Source organism: Bombus impatiens, unplaced genomic scaffold (assembly GCF_000188095.3).
Source record: "Bombus impatiens unplaced genomic scaffold, BIMP_2.2 scf_0217, whole genome shotgun sequence".
Taxonomy (NCBI): domain Eukaryota; kingdom Metazoa; phylum Arthropoda; class Insecta; order Hymenoptera; family Apidae; genus Bombus; species Bombus impatiens.
This window is the reverse complement of record NT_176636.1, coordinates 3,582,503-3,603,088: the sequence shown is the minus strand read 5'-3', so window position 1 is coordinate 3,603,088 and position 20,586 is coordinate 3,582,503. Positions and strand designations below refer to the sequence as shown.

Genomic DNA, 20,586 nt, shown 5'->3' with positions numbered 1-20,586 from the left:
GCGTTAAAAAAAAAAAAAAAAAAAAAAGAACGTACCGATAGAGAAACGGATTAAACAACCTCGTTCCTTTTTCCCTGAATGATGAATGAACAGATAAAGAATGCTAATGATACAAGCTCTATCCTTCGTCTACGTGTGTTCAATTGAGAAACGAAGCGAACGTAAAGGTTATAGCTACGATAAGTTCGAAACAGAGAGGATGGATATCGCTTAAAACGAATGAAATGGAAAATAAAGGATTGCGCAATGATCCTTTGACATTTAAAATTGTACAGAAGTATGGTACGTTTGTCTCGGTTTTAATCCGCTGGATAAAGCAAGAATCCGGATGACCGGTAGCCAGATAAACGAGCTGCCACAGCGGCAACCTACTAAACGTATTTTCTGAATTTAACAACGCTGTTAAGTTGAGGCTGAAAGTGCGTATAACGATCCGCGTAATATCATTGAAATTGTTGAGAGACACTTCAGCCTGTACTTCCGGTTAAAACCGTTCATCGCCGCCCAAGATTAAAACACGCCAGCCTCCACATCTTCCTCCTCCCTCCCCACCCCCATAAATTCTTAAATGAAAACGCCAGTTCCCCGTTACCGAGCGATAAACGTGACATTATTTTTTTAACCTCGTTAATTGAAACGTTGCGAACATGCAAATTGCAAAAGCGAATAAATAAAGCCGGTATTTTTCCATTATCTTGACTCGGCTCGGATAAAACTCATTTGTATAGCTTCATTAATCCCCTGATTCTGCTTAGCACCGATACGCTAAACACTTTGCAAAAGAAAAAAAAAAAAAAGATTATTGTCGATGATATTGAGATTGAAAATATTGGAATTATTATATAGCGAAATTACTTGGCAATAAAGAACAATACAATTAAATAAAAAAAATACAATGGAGTGAAATTATGAGAATTGAATATGAAAATATCGACAGACAGATACAAAGATATGGCTCGTGTGTAATATAATTGTTTCGCGTTTTGTATGATATCCGGCTCACGCATGATGCAGCGATATTAAAGCTAATCTCACAGGTGTATTTTTCTCAAGTACTTAATTCCACGTAATGAAAGTGGCACTCGGAGAACACGTGCAATTCTAATAATTCAACGTATAAACGCAAAGAACGAATACGAAAAGTGTCTTTCATTTACGGACACGTCTTTCACAACGACGCGTCTCTATACAAACATGAAACCTAATCTGTCGAATAATGTTGTGATCTTTAGTTTGATGGAAGAAAATTGATCATACGTAATTCGATAAAGTAATATAAAACGGAAAATTTTGTGCATCCATTATTTTCTTACAAAACGAAAGGAAGTTTTATTTTAGGACGACCTAAAATATACGAAAAGTTCGATAGTATTAAAATTAGCTTCGTATAGTTTCATCAAATATTTCATTGCACGTAATGAAAATGGTAACGTGTCGTTCAAAGGAATCCGATCCTTTGTTCGGCACAATAGTTGCTAATTCCATGGTGGACGTGAAAAAATGAACATTTTCTTAATCATTCAATTTGAATCCTTGCAAGACACAAGGAGGAAACCCGTACGAGCGAAGCTTTTAAAATCGGCGACTTTAAGGGAGAAGAAAGATGTACGACGAGACCTGAAGATAGAGGGGGCAGGGAAACGAAAGTTCGCTGATAAGAAACGAACACGGAGGGCTGAAGGGAAATCTAAGGGAGAAGAAACACACCAACGAGAGGGAAGATCGGCGAAAGAAAGAGAAAACGCACAAAAGGGAAAAGCCAGCAAAAGAACGACTTTCACAGGCGGAACCCATAAGCGGACTTAGCAAAAGAGTGATGTGACGAGAGAAGAAATTGTACAATTCTGCAAATAAGAAAATAGAAATAGACGATGATGCGTTCTTTGTTTCGTTGTTAAAATATTTATCGGAAAAATAATTTAAGTGGGGAGAATGCGAAGAAGGAAACGATTTAAAAATTGTCCAAGTGGAAGAAGAAAAGTAGAAAATAATGCGTTGTCTGTTTCGTTATTAATCTTTAACTACAACCTCGGCTGACTCGATACCCTTTTATTTGTTAAATCATTCTGTTGTAAAAATTAATCCAACATAGATTCGTCCATCGACATTTGTTTGCCACTGATAATGAAATTCTGATAATCAAATGCATGGAAATTTATTCTTCTCAGAAAAAACAGATCTGTAATCGTCAGAGAGTTGAAATATTTGCCGTGAGATTATAAAATTATAAAAGAGAAGTCTATAACCTATTATCTTGTAATTTATTTCGCTCTCTCTCTCTCTCTTTCTCTCTCAATTCACAAATATTATTAATTATTGCGCAAGATGGTAATGAAGAAAGGTCTGGATTTGAGGGAAGGCAAGTAACGCGAAGAATGAAATAGAAGGTGGATACAGGATATTGGTCATCTTGGTAATTGCTTGGTAAAGCTTGAATCGTCACAGTTTACAGTCTGTGAAATTGCGTAAAGTGAAATTGCGTAAAGTGAAATTATCTGTTACTCACGCTTATGTTCGGTCCGCCTTCCGTCATCGTTGTCGTGTTTCTCTTGCGTTCTTCTTACTGACAGCAGCACACTCACCTTTTTTCTTGCACATTGCAGTTCGCACTTTAGTTTTTTTGCCTTTTCACTTTCCTACTTTCCCCTCGTTTGAGTGAAACATCGGGTCGCACGTGTCAATAACTTCTTCGAGAATGGTACTCTTGTTGCCTAATCGAGCAACTTTTGCAAATTTATCAGAGAACGAGCCAATGTTTTTAAGTATACGAAATTATCTAACGATCGAAAAATATATAACTCGATAACGATTGTTTTATCGCTCTTAATCCTACTTCGTTCTAAAAATTCCAATACTTTTCCCTGTTATATTCTATCGTCGCACGAGAGGACGAAGAATTGAACCGTCTACAGTGCTACGTAACATGAAACCTATGTATTCGTTCCCTTTTTAGTTTTATTTTATCTGTTCACCAATGTGTTGCTATATTTTATTACTACGTTATATCGTACTGGCAACAGAACATTTATTTATAGCTATCACCGCTGAAATTTCGAATCGAGGAGAAGAATTATAATAAATTACCTTGATAATTGTTAATTAATCAAACGAAATTTTGGTCGTAAATAAATTAAACACGGTTTTCAAACGATATTCGTGTTTTATTTACAAGCTTACGAAATAATCCGTTTTACGAAATTTTTGTTTAACGTCTTCCTTTTCCCTTTTCTAGAGTCATACCCCCACCCCGATTTCCATAATTCTCCGTTTCCCCAGAGATTATTTCAGAAGAAGGAAAGTCAGGCGAAATGAAATACAACTTCTTACTTGGAACGAATTACTTCATTAATCACGGAACTTTTGAATTACCTCTTTTTTTCTCGCGGCGTCTCTCTTCGCGTCCTTTAAACTCCGCAATAATTAACGAGAATCAGTTCTCGAGGTATCACGGATGCAATATATAAGGATTTCCCGTGTTAAAACACCGGGCTTCTTCGCAAACATTTGCCGATCTTTTTTACGAAGCACATTTTAATACCTGTCTGCTACATAAACTACTCGAAAATGGGCAATTTAACCACACAATGGCGAGTAAAGATTATGTATTGATGAACAGTGATTACATTATATGTAACGAGGAATTGTTATTTTACTATTATGAGTTGATAAAACTAATTTTACAGATATTACTAGGTATGCAATGAAATACCGACATTTGCAAGAGCCAAATAGTTATGGAACGATTTTTCAATCAAATTTATATCTAGACCGTGGATATGTATGCATTTATTGGGAATTTAAATGCACAAAAATATCTAGAATACGTATAATATGCAAAACTATAAATTAGTTGTTTTATTAAATCCATTGAAATAAAAATAAATAGATATATTTGTAACCATTGTATCATTTGAAACCACACTTGAATTAAATAAAGGCTAAACACGTATATACATATGTATGTGTATCAATATGCACCGATCAATTGATTTACTAATCGTACAAAAATAACCTATACATTTATAACCATTGTATGTTTCGGAGACATTCTCCAATTAAATGAAAGCTAAATGTGTATACACATATGTGCGCTGTATGTACATTATTGTATCCCTTGAAAGATTAATTTACTACAATGAAATAAAAACTAAACATGTACGTACATTATTACGTCCCGTGAAAGGTTAACTCGTCAAACCGATTTATCGTTAATTTTTTCACATTTTTTCGCAAACCCACGTACACATGCGTAAACCAATTCGTACTTAACAAAAGTGACACATTAAGAAAGAAAGGAGACAATTAATAACATCGATTTGAAAATTAGAGGAGGGGGGATGTAAGCGCGGGAATACAAATGTACATACATAAGTAAAAAATGAAAAATAGCTAACACGGCAATTCTGTGTCGAAAAAATAACCTCTACGACAAACACGTCTACCATGTATTGCCAATGCAACTTTTAAACATTGCGAAAGATCGCTCCGTTGGCAAACTTTATCCTTGATAAATCTGTTTACGTACACATTCAGCTAACTGCGACACGATTTCTCTTCCAAAAATGTCGCCTTTCAAACTTCCGTCACTCTTGTACCATTCCCGTAGAATTCACTGGTCCGAACCACCGAAAAACATGCCCCGAATAACATCTCCAAATACATCGCACTTTCTCCGTCACATGACCTCTAATTGCGAGCTACGAATTCGTTTATTCGCTTTCACGACGTTTATTGACAAGCTATAATACCGAGGAATCAATGAACGATCTAACAATCTCCAAAAATCCACTCATCTCGTATTAGAACACGGTTTAACGAATTGTATCGAATTGAACGCAAAATCGAATCGTATCGATAGTTATCGGACACTAAATGAGATCGAAAATTCTATAAGAACGATCGATCGCCCCGAGCTGTTTGTCGTCGATTTCACAGACAATACACGCGCACGACTTAAATTAATATACGTCGCTCGCTCAATTCAAAGTCGAGTTTCATACAAAAACCGGTCACGTAAACAAAAATAACGCGTTCGACCGTTCGAAGTACGATCGAAAGATCATCCAGCTTCGACGGCTGGCGGCGTACTAATAACGGACAGCCACGAAACGCGGAGAGTCTGCCTTACCGGCGCAAGCGTCTCTTCGAAGGAAGCGCAGATCACTGATACCAACACAACACCGCCATGGGAAATACCACGGAACACAAACACATCGATTGTATAGATACCTGTTGAATGTCGGGAGTCACCGGCACGTTGGCGGTCAACTAAATCGAAAAGAGAGCGAACCGGCATCAAGTAGATAGATAGGCTACAACCTTTTGTAATCTCAAAACATGTCCTTCTTCGAAATCTTAACACTACAACTATACTTGTATTAATAAACTGCGGATTTTTATACAAACTCAGAATATAATTAATACAATTAAAAACGTAGAACTTTGATAGAGAATTGTCTTTTATAAAAAGCATTATACTTTAATTATTTTATGAAATTTTTCATATTGCGTTCATCCTGTGTAATTTTATATCTTTAAATTTCTTGTAAATGTATACAAATTCGCAGTGTAACGATCAAAATATTTATAAAGTTTGTATCAAAGAAATGAATATGAAAGATTTGTGAGAAAATACACGATGAAAGAAGGAAATACGTTTCTGTCCATACATTTTGCAACAAGTTATTAGAGTGCCTAAAACTGAAGTGTAAAAATTTCTATGAAATATCAAGAATTGGTCATTATGGTAGTTGTGACGTTAAATACGAGTTTCGTTAAAAGACAACAGGAACATTTTATGAATTTCGACAAGTTCAATGATAATTATGTGATCGGATAATGAAATTGAGAAACTTATAAAATATAGACGCGATCAGTTTGGCTTCTGAGAGACTCAGATATAATTTTGTATTTATATAGCCTATACCTTTTTTTATAAAATAAATCTTTGTATCTGTATGTAAGCGCGTATACTTCCATATGAAGATTCGTGGAACCTTGTTTCTAAAAATTAAGTTCGCTTATCGACATGGTGATAATGATGACGTAACTGGCCCTGTTGTTTTTTTTACAGAGGAAATATTTTTAGAAGAACAATTTATGAGAATATATGACACGTGCTTGTACACGAAATGTGCCTTTAGAATGTCCTAACGAGGATATGGAAACACTATAGAAACGAAAACATAAAATAATAAAGATCGATTATACGGAAGGCAGAAAGACGGGTGTGTAGACTGGTTTAATATTTTCATTGAAGTAGTTGAACATACGGCGTAATAAATATATCTGAAAAGCAAAAGGTGAAATTTCTTTATTTCTTTTTCAAGAATTTCAAGGATTGAATATAAGAATAAAATAACAGGGACCTTGTACACGAACCGGATACCGATGTATACATTTTATTTCTTCTTATGTATACTTTCAAAGACCTTCGGATGTTATTCAAAGAGTAAGCTGGACTGTAGAAATATTCTCGGCGACATCTGATAAAAAGTCATGTAAATTGAAACTTGGGATTGCCCTGTATCGTGGACGCAAACTGTGGAATCCTGCGGTTTCTCCCAACACGTACTGGCGAAAAAGGAAAGAAAACTGCAGCTGGTCTGAGTGCAACGTTCAGGATGCCATGTAACCACAGTTTATAATCCGTGCACCGACGAATGCTCTCTGTCTCCAGTTTTAAAGCGAATTTATAACTGTACCGCCGTAGACAATGGTTTTTACTAAGAAAGGACAAAAATTTCAGGGATTATAAAGTCGTAGGATTTTGGAGAATTCATGGCTGCAAGAAAATCATGCCGTTTCATTATAATGATTTATTTATTATAAAATTATGCTTCCAACAAATTGTAAAGGAATATATGCATGCATGGAAACGAATCGATCGGACAGGCGATCATTAAAAAAATTTTGTTAATCGAACATTGATACACAGTCCTGTACGCGTTCCATCATAAATTCGTACCTTTAGTTTTGAAGCGAGTCACTGTACATATGGGTCTCTTTATATCGTTCCATCATAAATTCGTACCTTTAGTTTTGAAGCGAGTCACTGTACATATGGGTCTCTTTATATTTTATAAACATTCCTTTCTTCCCTTCCTTTCTTTTTTTTTTTTTTTTTTCGCTTTCATTCTCCATCGAATAATAGTTCTCCCGAATATTTCGTAGAACTTTACGTAAGGAAGAACAGAGACGTTTCTACAAAATTCGAAAGCTGCCTACGATAGCGTGATTGCTCATTTTCTAAATTCAGAAAATCCTTGCTCCTCCTTACATAAAACATTTAAAATCATTCTTTCGCATAATAGGTTGTTTTTCTTTCTATCTACAAAATACACGATTATTGGCTGACTTTCATATCATAAAAAACGTATAAAACATTGCTGAAAATGAACCTTTAAACTCACTCGAGGTAACCCATACAGGAGTTACAAGAGAACGATCTACATCGAATGAAATCAAATTTCATTTTCTCTCTCTCTCTCTCTCTCTCTCATTCTCTTTTTTTCTTCTTTATGCTCTCTCTCTCTCTCTCTCTCTCGTTTCTGTTTTATATTATTTAATCCTGGCACAATTTGCGGGAACGGAAGTCAGGAAAATTCGATAATACTCGATCAACGATGAGCCAGTAACAGTCTTCTTGAATATTTAAGCACGAAAAATTCGAGTGGTCTTCTGATTCTACTATAAAATTCGTAAACTTCAAAGACGTATCATAGATGATACAAGTGAAAGAATAGACGCAGTAAGAGACGAAACCTCGAAACATGCATTACCGGAGGGACGCTTCTATCGAACAGTATTATGTATTTATTCTTCATCGCGATTGATTTCAACGATTGAGAAATACAATGTAATCCCGATAATCCACATTAGCGATTTCGCTGTCGGAAGCTAACAAAGAGAGAAAATAAAATAGAAATGAACAGAAACGATATCATCGAATATTACATGGATCGAATGCAATTTAGTTACTTATTGTTCATTGAAAGGAGTACCATTGAAAATGCAAACCTATTCAAATAAAATAGTTTTACTAAAAATACTTTTATTATTAAATACTTGTTGCACAAGATACAGTGTGTTTTCAATGAGATTTATCGAGATTACACTGCACTTGATAATAAAAAGTATCGACAAGAATACTTATCGTTTAATGGTTTTCCGTAACAAAAACAGCCATTCTCCTCCTGAAGGGGCGATTAAATAGTAAATAATTTTTCTTTTTTTATATTTATCTCATTTGGTTTTAATTTTCGTTATTTAATAATAAGTGCTAACCGTATTTCTATTCTCAACAAGTTCATTCCTTACAATGTTTAAACATAACAGCCTGCCAGCAGCGCAAAGACTAAAGATATTTCGCTTAGATCGTAATTCTTTTTTTCTTTTTAAACTTCACTATTTTCACGGTATCGGAATCTCTATATCCAATAAACAAGAGTAACACGAGGAATTAGCCAAAAAGCCTTTAGTAAAGATGCTGAGGACGTAGCTGGACCACTGCTCAATGGCCATCCTCGTTATTTTTTCCTCGACTCCTAAATTTGCTTCTATTCTTCGCATTTCTTTTTCGTTTCCTTTGCTTCTCTTGCCAGCGACAAACTACTATATAACGTTTTACTTCTCTCTTTATTTTGTTAACCGCGAAACTGACGGAGCAACGACGCAACGTTTTGTGTAAGCGTTCTTGAAAAAACTCGTGATGCAATCACCACACCATTTTGGTAACGTCGCGTATAACTCGTTGCTTATTATTTCATTTTTTTTTTTTATTTTCTTTTGTTTTAACGATTCTTAATTATAGGCCTCTGGCAGAGGCGATTCTTGCGAATGCGTTCCACAGGCATCTAGGCACGACAGATATAAAAGTAGTACGTTCAGGAATATTCAGATTTATAACAATCGATATTCTAAAATAGTGCTATCACGTTCATCTAACTCTAAAACGACGTTTTCATTTCTTTTTGCAATTTTTTTCGCCTAAATTTGCTTCTATTCTTCGCATTTCTTTTTCGTTTCCTTTGCTTCTCTTGCCAGCGACAAACTACTATATAACGTTTTACTTCTCTCTTTATTTTGTTAACCGCGAAACTGACGGAGCAACGACGCAACGTTTTGTGTAAGCGTTCTTGAAAAAACTCGTGATGCAATCACCACACCATTTTGGTAACGTCGCGTATAACTCGTTGCTTATTATTTCATTTTTTTTTTTTATTTTCTTTTGTTTTAACGATTCTTAATTATAGGCCTCTGGCAGAGGCGATTCTTGCGAATGCGTTCCACAGGCATCTAGGCACGACAGATATAAAAGTAGTACGTTCAGGAATATTCAGATTTATAACAATCGATATTCTAAAATAGTGCTATCACGTTCATCTAACTCTAAAACGACGTTTTCATTTCTTTTTGCAATTTTTTTCGTTTTTCTTTCTTTTTTTATCATTATTATTATTATTATTATTATTATTATTTGCCGCTAAATTACGAGCTGGTAGCGTTGAAGCAACTATATATCACTTGTGTGTCATTAAATGTCTGTCGTTTGCGCATCAGTGGAAACCTCGCTCAAAAGAGTAACGCCTCAAACTTGCATTCTAAAATTTGTATTCTTATCTTTTTTTTTATTATTGTTAATTATTACGACATCAAGCACGCGGCCATTCTTTCTGACCTTTCGAATTCGTATAAAATTTGTTTGTTTATTTAGAGTATATATACAAGATGTATATCACCGCAAGTGAACAAAAATTTATCAATTAATTCGAAAGGTGATTCTGAATAAAAAATATCATGTAGAAGTAGTTAAAGCTTTGATGTGTTTTTAGAAGAATGTTTAACTCTGAAATAGTTTATCAGAAATTATTGTTTCATCACTTTACTTAGTGATATTTACATTTCATACGCTTTTAATATATAAAAAAATAAAAGAATTTATTCACTCCTTTAGATAAAACTTGTAAAAGAATCAACTTGTAAAATTTTGTCCACGCATTGTGACTCACCCTGTATATATGGTGTTCGATAAACCATAAATTCCTATGATATGAAGAAAATCCCCCGCCAAAAGCAAGACAACCTGTTTTAAAACAATTACGAATAAGTCTTAGTAAGTAAATCGTTTGAGCTTTCAGTTCGATCATTAACTTAGTGTATGATCTAACCTGTATGCCAAGTATCTATTGAACATCGAGCACAGAAAATTTAAGAATGTGAAGACGTACATATGAGTGTGAAAAAACTGTCTTATTGTCAGCGATAGATTTCTCCATACGCAAGAAATCTACAATTTATAAAATACTCTGTGTATTATTTAATACACTTAGGACCCTTATTTACTAGGTTTCTTTTACATCTCATGTTTTTTTTTTTCATTTCTTTGATAGCGAGTATGTAGTATTTTCATAAATCTCGCGATACCTTACGTAAATCAACTCGAAGAGTATATAGGAAGTTATCAGCATTTTTCCTTCCTTTTCTTTTTTATAGATTACTACGGACATGGATACATCTTCCGAATGTGCTGGGTGCAATGAGAGAAAGCTTTTTTTCGTTTACCGAGATACAAAGAAAAAGATATTACAATACACATCTTGATACTTTCTGATACAAGAGGGAGGGTGGGGAAAGAGGAGAGAGATAATTATGACAATGTTGACTTCTCTAAACGATCAAATTCTGTTGTAGACGGTTGTCGTCGAATGTTGTGACTGCTCGATTGATTAGATCCGACTCATCGCTGTTTCGTTTCTCTCTTCGAAAAAGCTAACTCCCAAAATCACTGCAGCAAAAGAGAGGATATATGGGAAGAGATTGCGGTAGAGACTAGCAATTGTTAGGATCCGGTGGCGTAACAAGATATTCGTCTGCGCGTTTGTGATCGGACAATGCCCGCATTGTGTACGTGTCTTGGGGTAAGTCGCTTTTCCTTCGCAAAAGTGGCTTTGTTTTATTGGAGTTGGTCATTTTTTTTGCCTATGGCAAAAAAGATTAATTTAGACTCCTTAATAAACAAACGATCAAGGACGAGAGAAAGATCGATTCCGATCTGTCATACCTCGTTCGCTTTCGCTTCTATCTTTTCCAATGTGAGCGGAGTCTGATCTGTATCACCGTCTTCGTCAGGTGGAGGGCTGTCTAATTGTTGTTGCAATATCGTGCCAGATGTTGTATTCGTAATACCTTTTAGAGCCGCGTTGTAATTCGGATGTCTCATTGCTAATGCTTCAACGCGCATCCACGCTTCGTCCCTGTCTTTCATAAACTTCCTTTCTCTCTGTCGATCCTACGAATATTTCAATCAACATTATTCTTTCGTCCTTGTTTCGTAATAATTAAAAACGTACCTGATAATACTGTTGTGTACACTCGTCGAATACTTTCTGGTTCATCTCCATGAATAGCTTCAATGCATTATAAATCAAGCCGTGAATAGTTTTGTTCCAATGATTTCGAGAATTTCTGTAGAATGCTGGATACATGATTGGTAGGATGACTGCATAGTTATCCGATATAAGGGACATTATGTATTCGTTGTTCCAGTAATACAGAGCCCTTTCAGCCACCTGATAAAAACACGATAAAATATTTTTTATAAATATTAATTCATATAATATCAAAAATTGTAATTTACATGATCTATCACTAATAAAAAGAATATCGACAATACCTGAAAGTGTGGAGATGATACACATTTCGCTAATTGTCTAAATAATGGGTCCATGACTTTTTGAAATTCCGCAGGTTCAATCACATCGAGAATTTCTTCAAGCTCGTTCAAAAACATTACTTCTTTAGGGGAATGTGTTTTCGGCCAAAATTTCAGCAGGCTTCTAATAACAGGTTCAGTCAATGATGGGTCCTTCTCCAGGAACTGAACCACGCAGTATGCTAATTGCGGATGATATACAGAGAGCGATTTGGCTTTGTGTAAAGGTAAAAGTACCTTTAATAGAAATATTTTGTGTTCTTCTTTTAATGGTAGTGCGAACCCATTGATTATACTAAACAAACAAACAATCGATAAACATATAGCATACTATAAAACAATTATCGTTTACAATGAAAAATTCAAAGTTACCTTCCCAAAATTTCAAGGAGTTCGGCAATTCCATTATGGTGTTCAGTTTCATATATAAATCGATAAAAAACATTATTTATTTGCTTCCTGATGTACGCTCTAAGTCCCAAAAACTTCCCATAAATCCTATGAAGCGTTGTCTTCAGGAAATCTCTTTCCCGTGGATCCTCCGAGTCAAATAGTTCCAAAAGTTGCAACACGAACTTCTGATCTATGTAACGTCTAGCGATGGAGGGCTGGAAATCCTGAGACTCGAGCAATCGTAAGAAGAATTCGTAAACTAGTTGCAAGTGAGGCCAGGCTGCTTCCAACGTTGGCTCATCCTCTTCCGGATCGAACTCCGCTCCGTTCGGATTCGACGATGGTGGAAGAGTGCGAAACAGATTCACTGCAAACTGAAAAATTTTGAATTCTGAATTAGTAAAATCGCATACGAGTAATAGTTACAAAAAGTATTTGTTATAACATTTACATACTAAGTAATTGGACCCAAGTACATGCATTACATTTCGCATCATACAATTACAAAAATTTAATATCGATCACTGAATTGTAATACTGAAAATGAAACGTAGGCCCTAACAATAAATTCATTAAAAAATAACAGTGCCACGTATATACGTGCCATATATTTTTTATGACCACTATAAATTCATTACATCTACAGAAATCCTTCTTTCATGAAACAATCTGTTAGTAATGGACTTATGACCTTACTGGCAATGCATTAAGCAGTTCAGGTTAGGTCATACTCACCATGTTCACCGCTTCAGGGTAGATCGCCTCCGTGATCACGTTTTTGTTCTTGGTGACATATTCGACCATCTCGTTGAGGGCAGTACGCTTCACCTCTTTCCATTTTAGATCCGAAAGAGGATCGGACTCGAAGTCGAATAGCACACAACATTGCCGTAGTTTCTGGATGAATAATTCTTCTCTTTCGTTTCCTTGTTGAGTTTCTAAAGAAAAATATTAGATTTTTAATTATCTAGTGAGTTCATGGATTTTGTGTATTTACTAATATCTGATGAACACATTTCAGATTTCAGATACATTGTATACTCACATAGACCTTAAGTTTTCCCTCTCTGAGGATACATACGCGCACACATGCGCACACTTTACGTCACTTACATATACAAACATGCATACCTTGGATAGATCCATGGACTCTTTCTCTTGGACTCTCTCCCTCTTTCATACTTCTGTTTCCCCCCATAAATTCCTCTCCCTCCTCTATACAAATAGACCCATGAACATGCATACACACGATTCACACCAACCATGGACTCTCTCTCATGGACTCTTTCTATCCCTGTTATACCTTGTTTTCTCTCACACTCGTAAACTCTTATCTCAAACTTTCTCTCATATTAAGTACATTCCCCTTTCTCCCGCATTCTTGCATAGATTTCCATTCTTCTGCTCAATGAATTCCCACCTTTTCCACATTTCTTTTTCTCGTACATTCTCTCCCTTATCCTCTTAAACGCTCTCATGAAACTCCCTTTCTCAATTGTTTGCTACTTGTCTTGAACTTTTCGTAATTTCATACGCCTGCCTCGTAAATTTATTCATTGTCTTTTTCATTAATAATTTCTCCCTCTTTGGAGATTCTTTCATAGATCCTATCCGTCTCTCTTGGACTCTACCGTTTCTCACGTCTCACCTTATTTCACTGACCTATGTCTTTCTCTTTCTTTCACACACTCATATCCTCTCCCTCTTTACACGTTTCTAAATACACGAGTTCATACAATCGGGGAAAAAATAAGTGAACAGTTAGTGAAAATAAGTACCAATGAAGTTTTGTTAAATGCGGTCTATTTACACAAGAATGTAGACATTGCTTTTATTTATTTACTATCTAATCTATATGCTATAAGGATATATAAACAATAGAATATATGTACGTATATAATATAATATATATACACATTTATATATCCATATATATAGAAAAACGTAGTTATAGGTCTGATGAGTGCAATGTAGGCTGTATATGATGTGAGAAAGGGAATGAAGAAATGTGTCGAAAATTAATTTGTGGGCCAAACTCCATCTTGTAACCGGCAGAAAAAATGACTAATAAATGTATTAATTAAAACGACATATAATAAGTAAAAGTTAAATATATAACACCAGTAGTAGTTTAATCAAACTTCATTGATACCCACTTCCACTATCTGTCCACTTATTTTTGTCCCTGACTGTATATTTTGACAATTACTGGAATTAAGACAAGAAGCAAACTTCAGAGGTTTCATTACCGATTAATAGGGGTCGTAACGGTTGATAATGCGAAGTGAAGTTGGTCAAGTAAGGTTTATTCGATTCTCGAGATAAAACAGTAGCCAAGGCGAGCCCCTGGTGGAAACTTGGACTTTTTGGCAGGCCACCAGTCGAAAAAGGAATATATCCATCCACGTGAACCATCTTATTGCCCAACAGTGTCTAACGTTCTCTGATATCGGTCACCGGAACTTGTCTCCTTTTCCCCGGCTCGGTTCACGGTAAATTACATCCCTATACGCACCGGTTTCCTTGTTCACATAACAATCTGTTGCTTCGACGTAACTGACCGTTCTTTCGGAGCAAGAACAAGTCACATCTCCATTCGTTCGTCGATATTAATGCACGAGGATTTCGTAAACGTTTCGTCACCTAACTTATCGGTTTGTAATGGACGCAGTGGAATCAAGGGGAAAGACGCGTTGCGAATTCGAATAGACAAAATACCGCTGCTATCAAAGGCCGTTTGAACGAGAAAGGACTGTTTATGTTAGAAAAGTAGGAATCGCGAATGACGCTGCGCGCATGCGTGAACCACCGCGCCTTACAATCGATACGTTCTGACGTAGCTGCTTTCGCAATCCTCTGCGACCGGGATTAAAACAGCAAAAGTAACTTAATTAATTGTCTTTTTTGCATCACAGTTATATCAATTTTAATTTGATTTATAAATTAAAAAATAGACTAATTTTTTAAACAGTCAATTGGGAAAAGTACGCAGTAGTACTTATCACTGTGTGTATGTACATACATGTATTAAAAAGTTACTGTTTCCATGATGGCAACGATGATACACATATATATTGTTGATATCGTTTTCATGAATGAAAGCGAATTTAATTTTATAAAGTGTTCGCTATTGGAACGACGTTAAGGATTATTTGAATCCAGATATCATTTAAAATGCATCAAGCAAACGGAAGTCTGTAGATTTCTGGTCGATACATCGATCACTTAAATGCTACCGTCCATACACCAATTTCCCCACGGATTTCTGTTCCATGGATAAAGTTCCCTATCTGACTGATAATGATCAAAGAATATTCGATATCCTTTCACTTTTTAACTCTCGTTCCTGCTACTTCCTCCGCTTCTTAAATATTCTATTCCTTTTTTCGCAATTAAATTTCGCTTTCATTCATGTTACTTATTCAAATATCTCGATTACGCGCCACAAGATTTTTTTTAACTAAAGTTCTTCAAGATACCTCCGATCAGTCGGAAATGTAGGTCAGTTATACATTTCACGATGTATATTTCTAGATCAAAATCGTCTCTCACGAAAAATTTGAAAACTCTCTTAAGTCCCAGCAGACGCATACAATGCACCGGGAAATTTTAAATTAGAATAGCGACATTAATCACTCTGATATCTTTTCACATTCAATTATTTTTTTATACTTCAACGAGTACTCGAAGGTTTAGATATAAAAATTATTGAGACATTTCGATTTATCAAAACGGCAAAATGCACTGCAATTTAACTTACATAAAACACCGGTATATACCTATAAGTAACTACATACACTCCAATATACGCTCGGTGCATTCATTAAGTATATTGCGGTTTATTCCTGGCAAAGGATAATAATGATAAGGTTTATTGCTCCTACTTTGGCGACTTGTTACACTAATCAATCATTATGTGGCAATCATTGCTGAAGAAAGCGGAATTGCTCGCTTAGAGAACATTGAAGACATTAATAAATCTTGATGAATTTGTCACAGGATGAAATTTCTAAGGAAATTGTCGGATCATAATTCGAGCTGAGAACTATTACGACTTTTTTTAAGTCGTTCCAAAAATCAAGCGTATTATAGTAATTATTAAACTGCGAAATTTTATGTAGTTTCATAGATTTATTAACGTGACTAAAGAAATAGTACCCATGCAAAGACTTATTCCACCTATTAAATATTATAGAATGTAGTTCACTTTGAAGATTTTTTTATATTTTTGTATATTAGGAGTACCTATTTTATACATTTTTTAATTACATTTTTTAGTTTCCTATAAATACATAGAAATCCGCAGTTTAATAATTATAAAAACTAATATTTTTTGCAATTTATCTGGAAAAATCTTCTATCCTGAATATTTTTTATAATAATATTGTAATTAACAATAATTAAATATTAATAATTAAAATAGTTGTAATTTATTTTTTCTATAAATAGCTAGAAACTTTTTTACTTAATTTTTTATCAGATTTTCAAGTAACAAAATTTATTTGGTAGACTTACCGGATAGAAGCGGCAACTTTTGAAGTTCACGATTTTTCGATATGTTAAATCTTGAGCTACTTTGCCGTTTATCTTTCTTTATCACAGGGCCTCCGGGTTGGTATTTGATTTTGTTAATCAACGTCGGTGGTGGTGGTGCGGCGGTTACCGGTGGTCCTCCTGCTACCTTATTCGTCTATGAAAGAATAGAAATAATTTTATAATAATAAAAACTTAAGGATACAACATTTTTTTATATAAAGATTTGTTAAAAGTCTTATAATGCAATGTAAAATTGCTGATACAATGTGTGCATGAAAATTGCATATGTGAAGCAACAAATAATTTGACAATTTGACTATTAAGAAAGAGAATTCCTTGTCTAAATGTGCACTTGATCTATGTTTCAACAATGGAACAACTTAAAATAGAAATAGGTGCAACTTTTATTTGGTTTAATGACTTACATTCTTTTATAGTACTCATCAAAGTATAGTATGTTCTTTGAAAATGTTTCATATCGTATAAAGAGATGTCATCAAGAGAAATTTCATCGTGCTCCATTATATATAATTCAGAAATGATAAACAAAAATTGTCCGCTAAAAGCAAATGTATATGTCAGTCTATGCGTAATCCTCATTACATTCAACACAATTGTTCCAACGTTGTATTAATGCCTGGCTTCCTTGAAAGAAGTTTTGTGGTTGATCTTGAAACCATTTATGCACTATTGGTCTTGACTCTTCGTCTGAGCTGTTGTCCATTTAGAGTATCCTCTAGTGGCCAAAAAAGATGACAATTACTTGTGAATGATTTTTAGACAATTATATAGTACATAGTAACACTTTTATTAATATTTTGGATCTACTAGTGTAAAATGAAAAAATTGAGATAGAGGTGCAAGAATGACTTCAACACCAATCACAAAACTTCTTCTTGAGGAACCTAGTTGACGGTGGTAGTCCTTGAGTAAGTGTATCCCATAACAATTAGGCATAAGTATATTCCCTCTTGGCTGTGTAAGATGAATTTTAATCTTTCTTGCTTCTATATTTGCTGTTAACGTGCTACATTAAATCTTTTGCTCTGTTAAATATTTTTGTGATTGATTGAATATTCTTGAAAATACATGCATATATGTATATAATTTTGAAAGTTTCTACTTTGCTTTTTACCATTACAAGAATAAACAAATTTATTAAGACAAATTAAAAAATGCACTACAATACGAAAATTATCATGGATACATGATTAATAATTTATATGCTTTAAATAATAAATTATTATTATTATTGTAATAATTATTATTAATTACGAGATCAATTGTCGTTTATTATAATATAATTAATAATATCGTAATTGTAAAATAATATTGCATACACAGAGCAAATTTATGAATCAAACATGAAATAATTTTTCGCATTTCAGTACAATCAATTGATAATTAATCGATTATAAATTTTTTCGTTATCGGCAATCGATAATTGAACAGATGCGACGCACTTTAGTTTCTTAAGCAATGAATTACGCAATATTTACATAAATATTTAATTTTCATAAATAATACCATGCTACTTCATAATATTATTTGTTATAAATCACGTGAGGTCAATTTTATCGTATTAACCATAAATATTATAAATCACATTCTTTAATCGATATACTAAAACCAATTATTTACATTGTAGAGATTAGAAGAAATTAGAAAAAATAAGATAAAAATTATAAGATTAGAAAATAAGATAAAAATTATATAAATATAATGCCAAACTCACAAGCTGAATTAATTTGCTATACAATAATGAACATATTATTCTTTGCAGTTTATTAAGATTGTTTAGCATATATTTAATTGCGCGGTAATTCCATGCTTGGAATTCGCTCCATTCATACCGTAAGTGATTGCACTCCACATAGATTGTACATTAATTATGTTCAGGAAGCGTGTTAGAAAATAACGCATTATTCCGCTTATCTTTGAAATCATAAATTATTTTAACGAGGAAAGCCACATATGCTCGCGTGTAACGAAATGATAAGAAACATAAGCCAAAGAGAAATATATATCAGTTAATTCGTAAGGCATCTTTCGTTTACATCGTTTTCTATTTATCAACTAAGTCCACGCTTAAGCGCCACCTGTGCCAAGCAACATTTTTTTCAATGAGAACTTTAAAATTGTTTTACGAAACAGTATTCGTGTAATACTCGCTAAATAAAAAAACAATACTGAGTAATTATATGGTACGAGAAGCGTGTATTTTGAAATAAACGCGTGTACACAGCTCGGTGAAGAGAAACATTTCAGGTGGCACACGATGTCGAAGATGGACTCTGGATCGTTTTCAGAGGATAAATGATAAATGAAGTTTCTCAGAGAAATGACACGACACCAAATAATTTTAATAAACGAATCGGTGACGTGCGTAAACATGAAAAGAAAAGATCCGCGACAGAAAGAATCAACTATGACAGAAGTCGACTCGAATTGAATCGAGCCACATCAATAAGAACATAGAAGAACGATATAACCTCACCTCGTCACTAGTCTCGCCGTCCTTGCCGTTCTTTCCCTTGTCCTTGCCAATCTTCGTCGCATCCTAGAACAAAACGAGTTAATTGCACCGCTTTATACCAGCGTACAATGCCACGACAGCACCGATTCACATTCAAGACGCGATCCGCAAATAGACGAGAACTCGCACTTGCGATGTCACACGGAACGGAAACGCGAGAATTAGTTAAAAGTACCATTGTCAGGTTCTTGAAACGTTTGCTCGAGAAAAATGCGCCAGCGAAACGAATATCAAGAAATCAGAATCACGCTACACCCTTCGGTGTCTCGGCTACCGGGGTTGTTTCCCCGTACTCTCTTTACTCTCCCTTCTTTCTTTTCTCTCCTATCCCTGTCATCGTCTAACTATCTATATCTCTCTCATGCCCATAGACACATAGAGACTACGGACTACGGACTCCTTCTTTCTCTGAAGCGCGCGCGTGCCCGCGATCTCTTCTCGTCCAAGGAACACTGTTTTCACGTATGCGAGAGTACCAATCGCATAAGAGACGATTAGAGGAGACAGGAGCGACATGCAGCATAATGAACGCACCTTTTCTTTTTTCGACTGCCGACTCGACATATTATCGATCAAAAATTAGGAGTACGCGTGATCGAGTCAAATGCGAGTTAGCACAGTTCGAAAACACGTAGTAACACATCGATCAGCAGGAACCGAGCCGACACGAGACACTCAGAAGCGGCGGCCATTGGCTACGCTTAGCCATTGTACTTTCAGCCGGCGATTCGCGCCACTCACTGAGAACGCTTAAGCTTACAACTTTTCCCTAGTTCTTCGCTTCAGAAACTTCTTTTTATATGCTCCTTTTATTTCAGCAAAAGAATTCTCGCCGTTATTCGAATTATCCGCGCGTAACACGTGCTAATTAAATATTTCATGAGTACTACGAGTTAACGTTACAGGGATCCGATAATTTGTAACGCGCCTCTGCTATGTTCTACGATAACACAGGTTATAGTATTATTAATATGTATACGATACACCATTGAAAGAATCATTATTATAAATCGCAATTTTGAGCTTTATTATGTTGAGAACTGTTGAAATTGAAAGTGTGATTTTACAGGAAAATAAAAATTATTTCCATTATCTTACCTGATAAATTGTAAAATTGTTATTCAAAGTATGAAATCCGAGATTTAATTGTACCGTTTTAAATGCATTCAAAATGATATGCGTGAAGTTGCTGCTGATATTTATAAATACAAAAATTGTGCGGCATCTCGAGACATTTCCTTATGTTTCATTTTAAACAAAGAAATAATTCGCTATTGATCATACAAAGCGCTACTTTAAAATTGAGTACTTTATTAATAGCTTTGTATATTAAATTATATGTTTTCAATACAAATTTTGTAGTACTTTATACAAGCAATAGATAATAATTTCTGTATAATTTTCAATA

General features: G+C 34.7%; 2 protein-coding genes and 1 long non-coding RNA gene across 10 annotated transcripts in view; all 3 read right to left on the bottom strand.

Annotated features, from left to right (window-relative positions):
• The window catches only part of LOC100748212 (venom dipeptidyl peptidase 4), a 310,210-nt gene extending 305,100 nt beyond the window's left edge, over window positions 1-5,110 (bottom strand). The window contains exons 1-2 of one of the 4 annotated variants that reach the window (XM_033319882.1): window positions 4,526-5,110; window positions 2,507-2,776 (exon numbers count right to left, since the gene is read on the bottom strand). In XM_033319882.1, the coding sequence (XP_033175773.1) occupies window positions 2,507-2,533 (27 nt within the window). In that variant the 5' untranslated portion in view covers window positions 2,534-2,776; window positions 4,526-5,110. The remainder of the gene's footprint in view (window positions 1-2,506; window positions 2,777-4,525) is intronic. The other 3 variants (XM_012383458.3, XM_012383459.3, XM_033319884.1) reach the window with 3 other exon arrangements.
• Window positions 5,111-6,800: 1,690 nt separating this feature from the next.
• Window positions 6,801-8,981, bottom strand: LOC112212552. Its single transcript, XR_002946376.1, has 2 exons — window positions 7,034-8,981; window positions 6,801-6,967 (listed from the first exon to the last, which is right to left on the bottom strand). It is a non-coding gene; the product is annotated as an uncharacterized LOC112212552 (long non-coding RNA).
• A 228-nt stretch (window positions 8,982-9,209) lies between these two features.
• LOC100746772 (serine/threonine-protein phosphatase 2A 56 kDa regulatory subunit gamma isoform) lies at window positions 9,210-19,882 on the bottom strand. 5 transcript variants are annotated; one of them, XM_003488077.4, is made up of 9 exons: window positions 19,713-19,882; window positions 19,140-19,202; window positions 16,622-16,796; window positions 12,842-13,044; window positions 12,086-12,480; window positions 11,675-12,008; window positions 11,352-11,570; window positions 11,063-11,290; window positions 9,210-10,980 (listed from the first exon to the last, which is right to left on the bottom strand). In XM_003488077.4, the coding sequence occupies exons 1-9, from the start codon at window positions 19,740-19,742 to the stop codon at window positions 10,831-10,833; spliced, it is 1,797 nt and encodes a 598-aa protein (XP_003488125.1). In that variant the 5' UTR covers window positions 19,743-19,882; the 3' UTR covers window positions 9,210-10,830. The 5 variants fall into 5 exon arrangements, with proteins under 5 accessions (XP_003488125.1, XP_003488124.1, XP_024222168.1 ...); XM_003488076.4 differs by lacking the exon at window positions 19,713-19,882 and adding an exon at window positions 19,354-19,644; XM_024366400.2 differs by lacking the exons at window positions 19,140-19,202; window positions 19,713-19,882 and adding an exon at window positions 17,068-17,088.
• Between the last annotated feature and the right edge of the window lie 704 nt (window positions 19,883-20,586).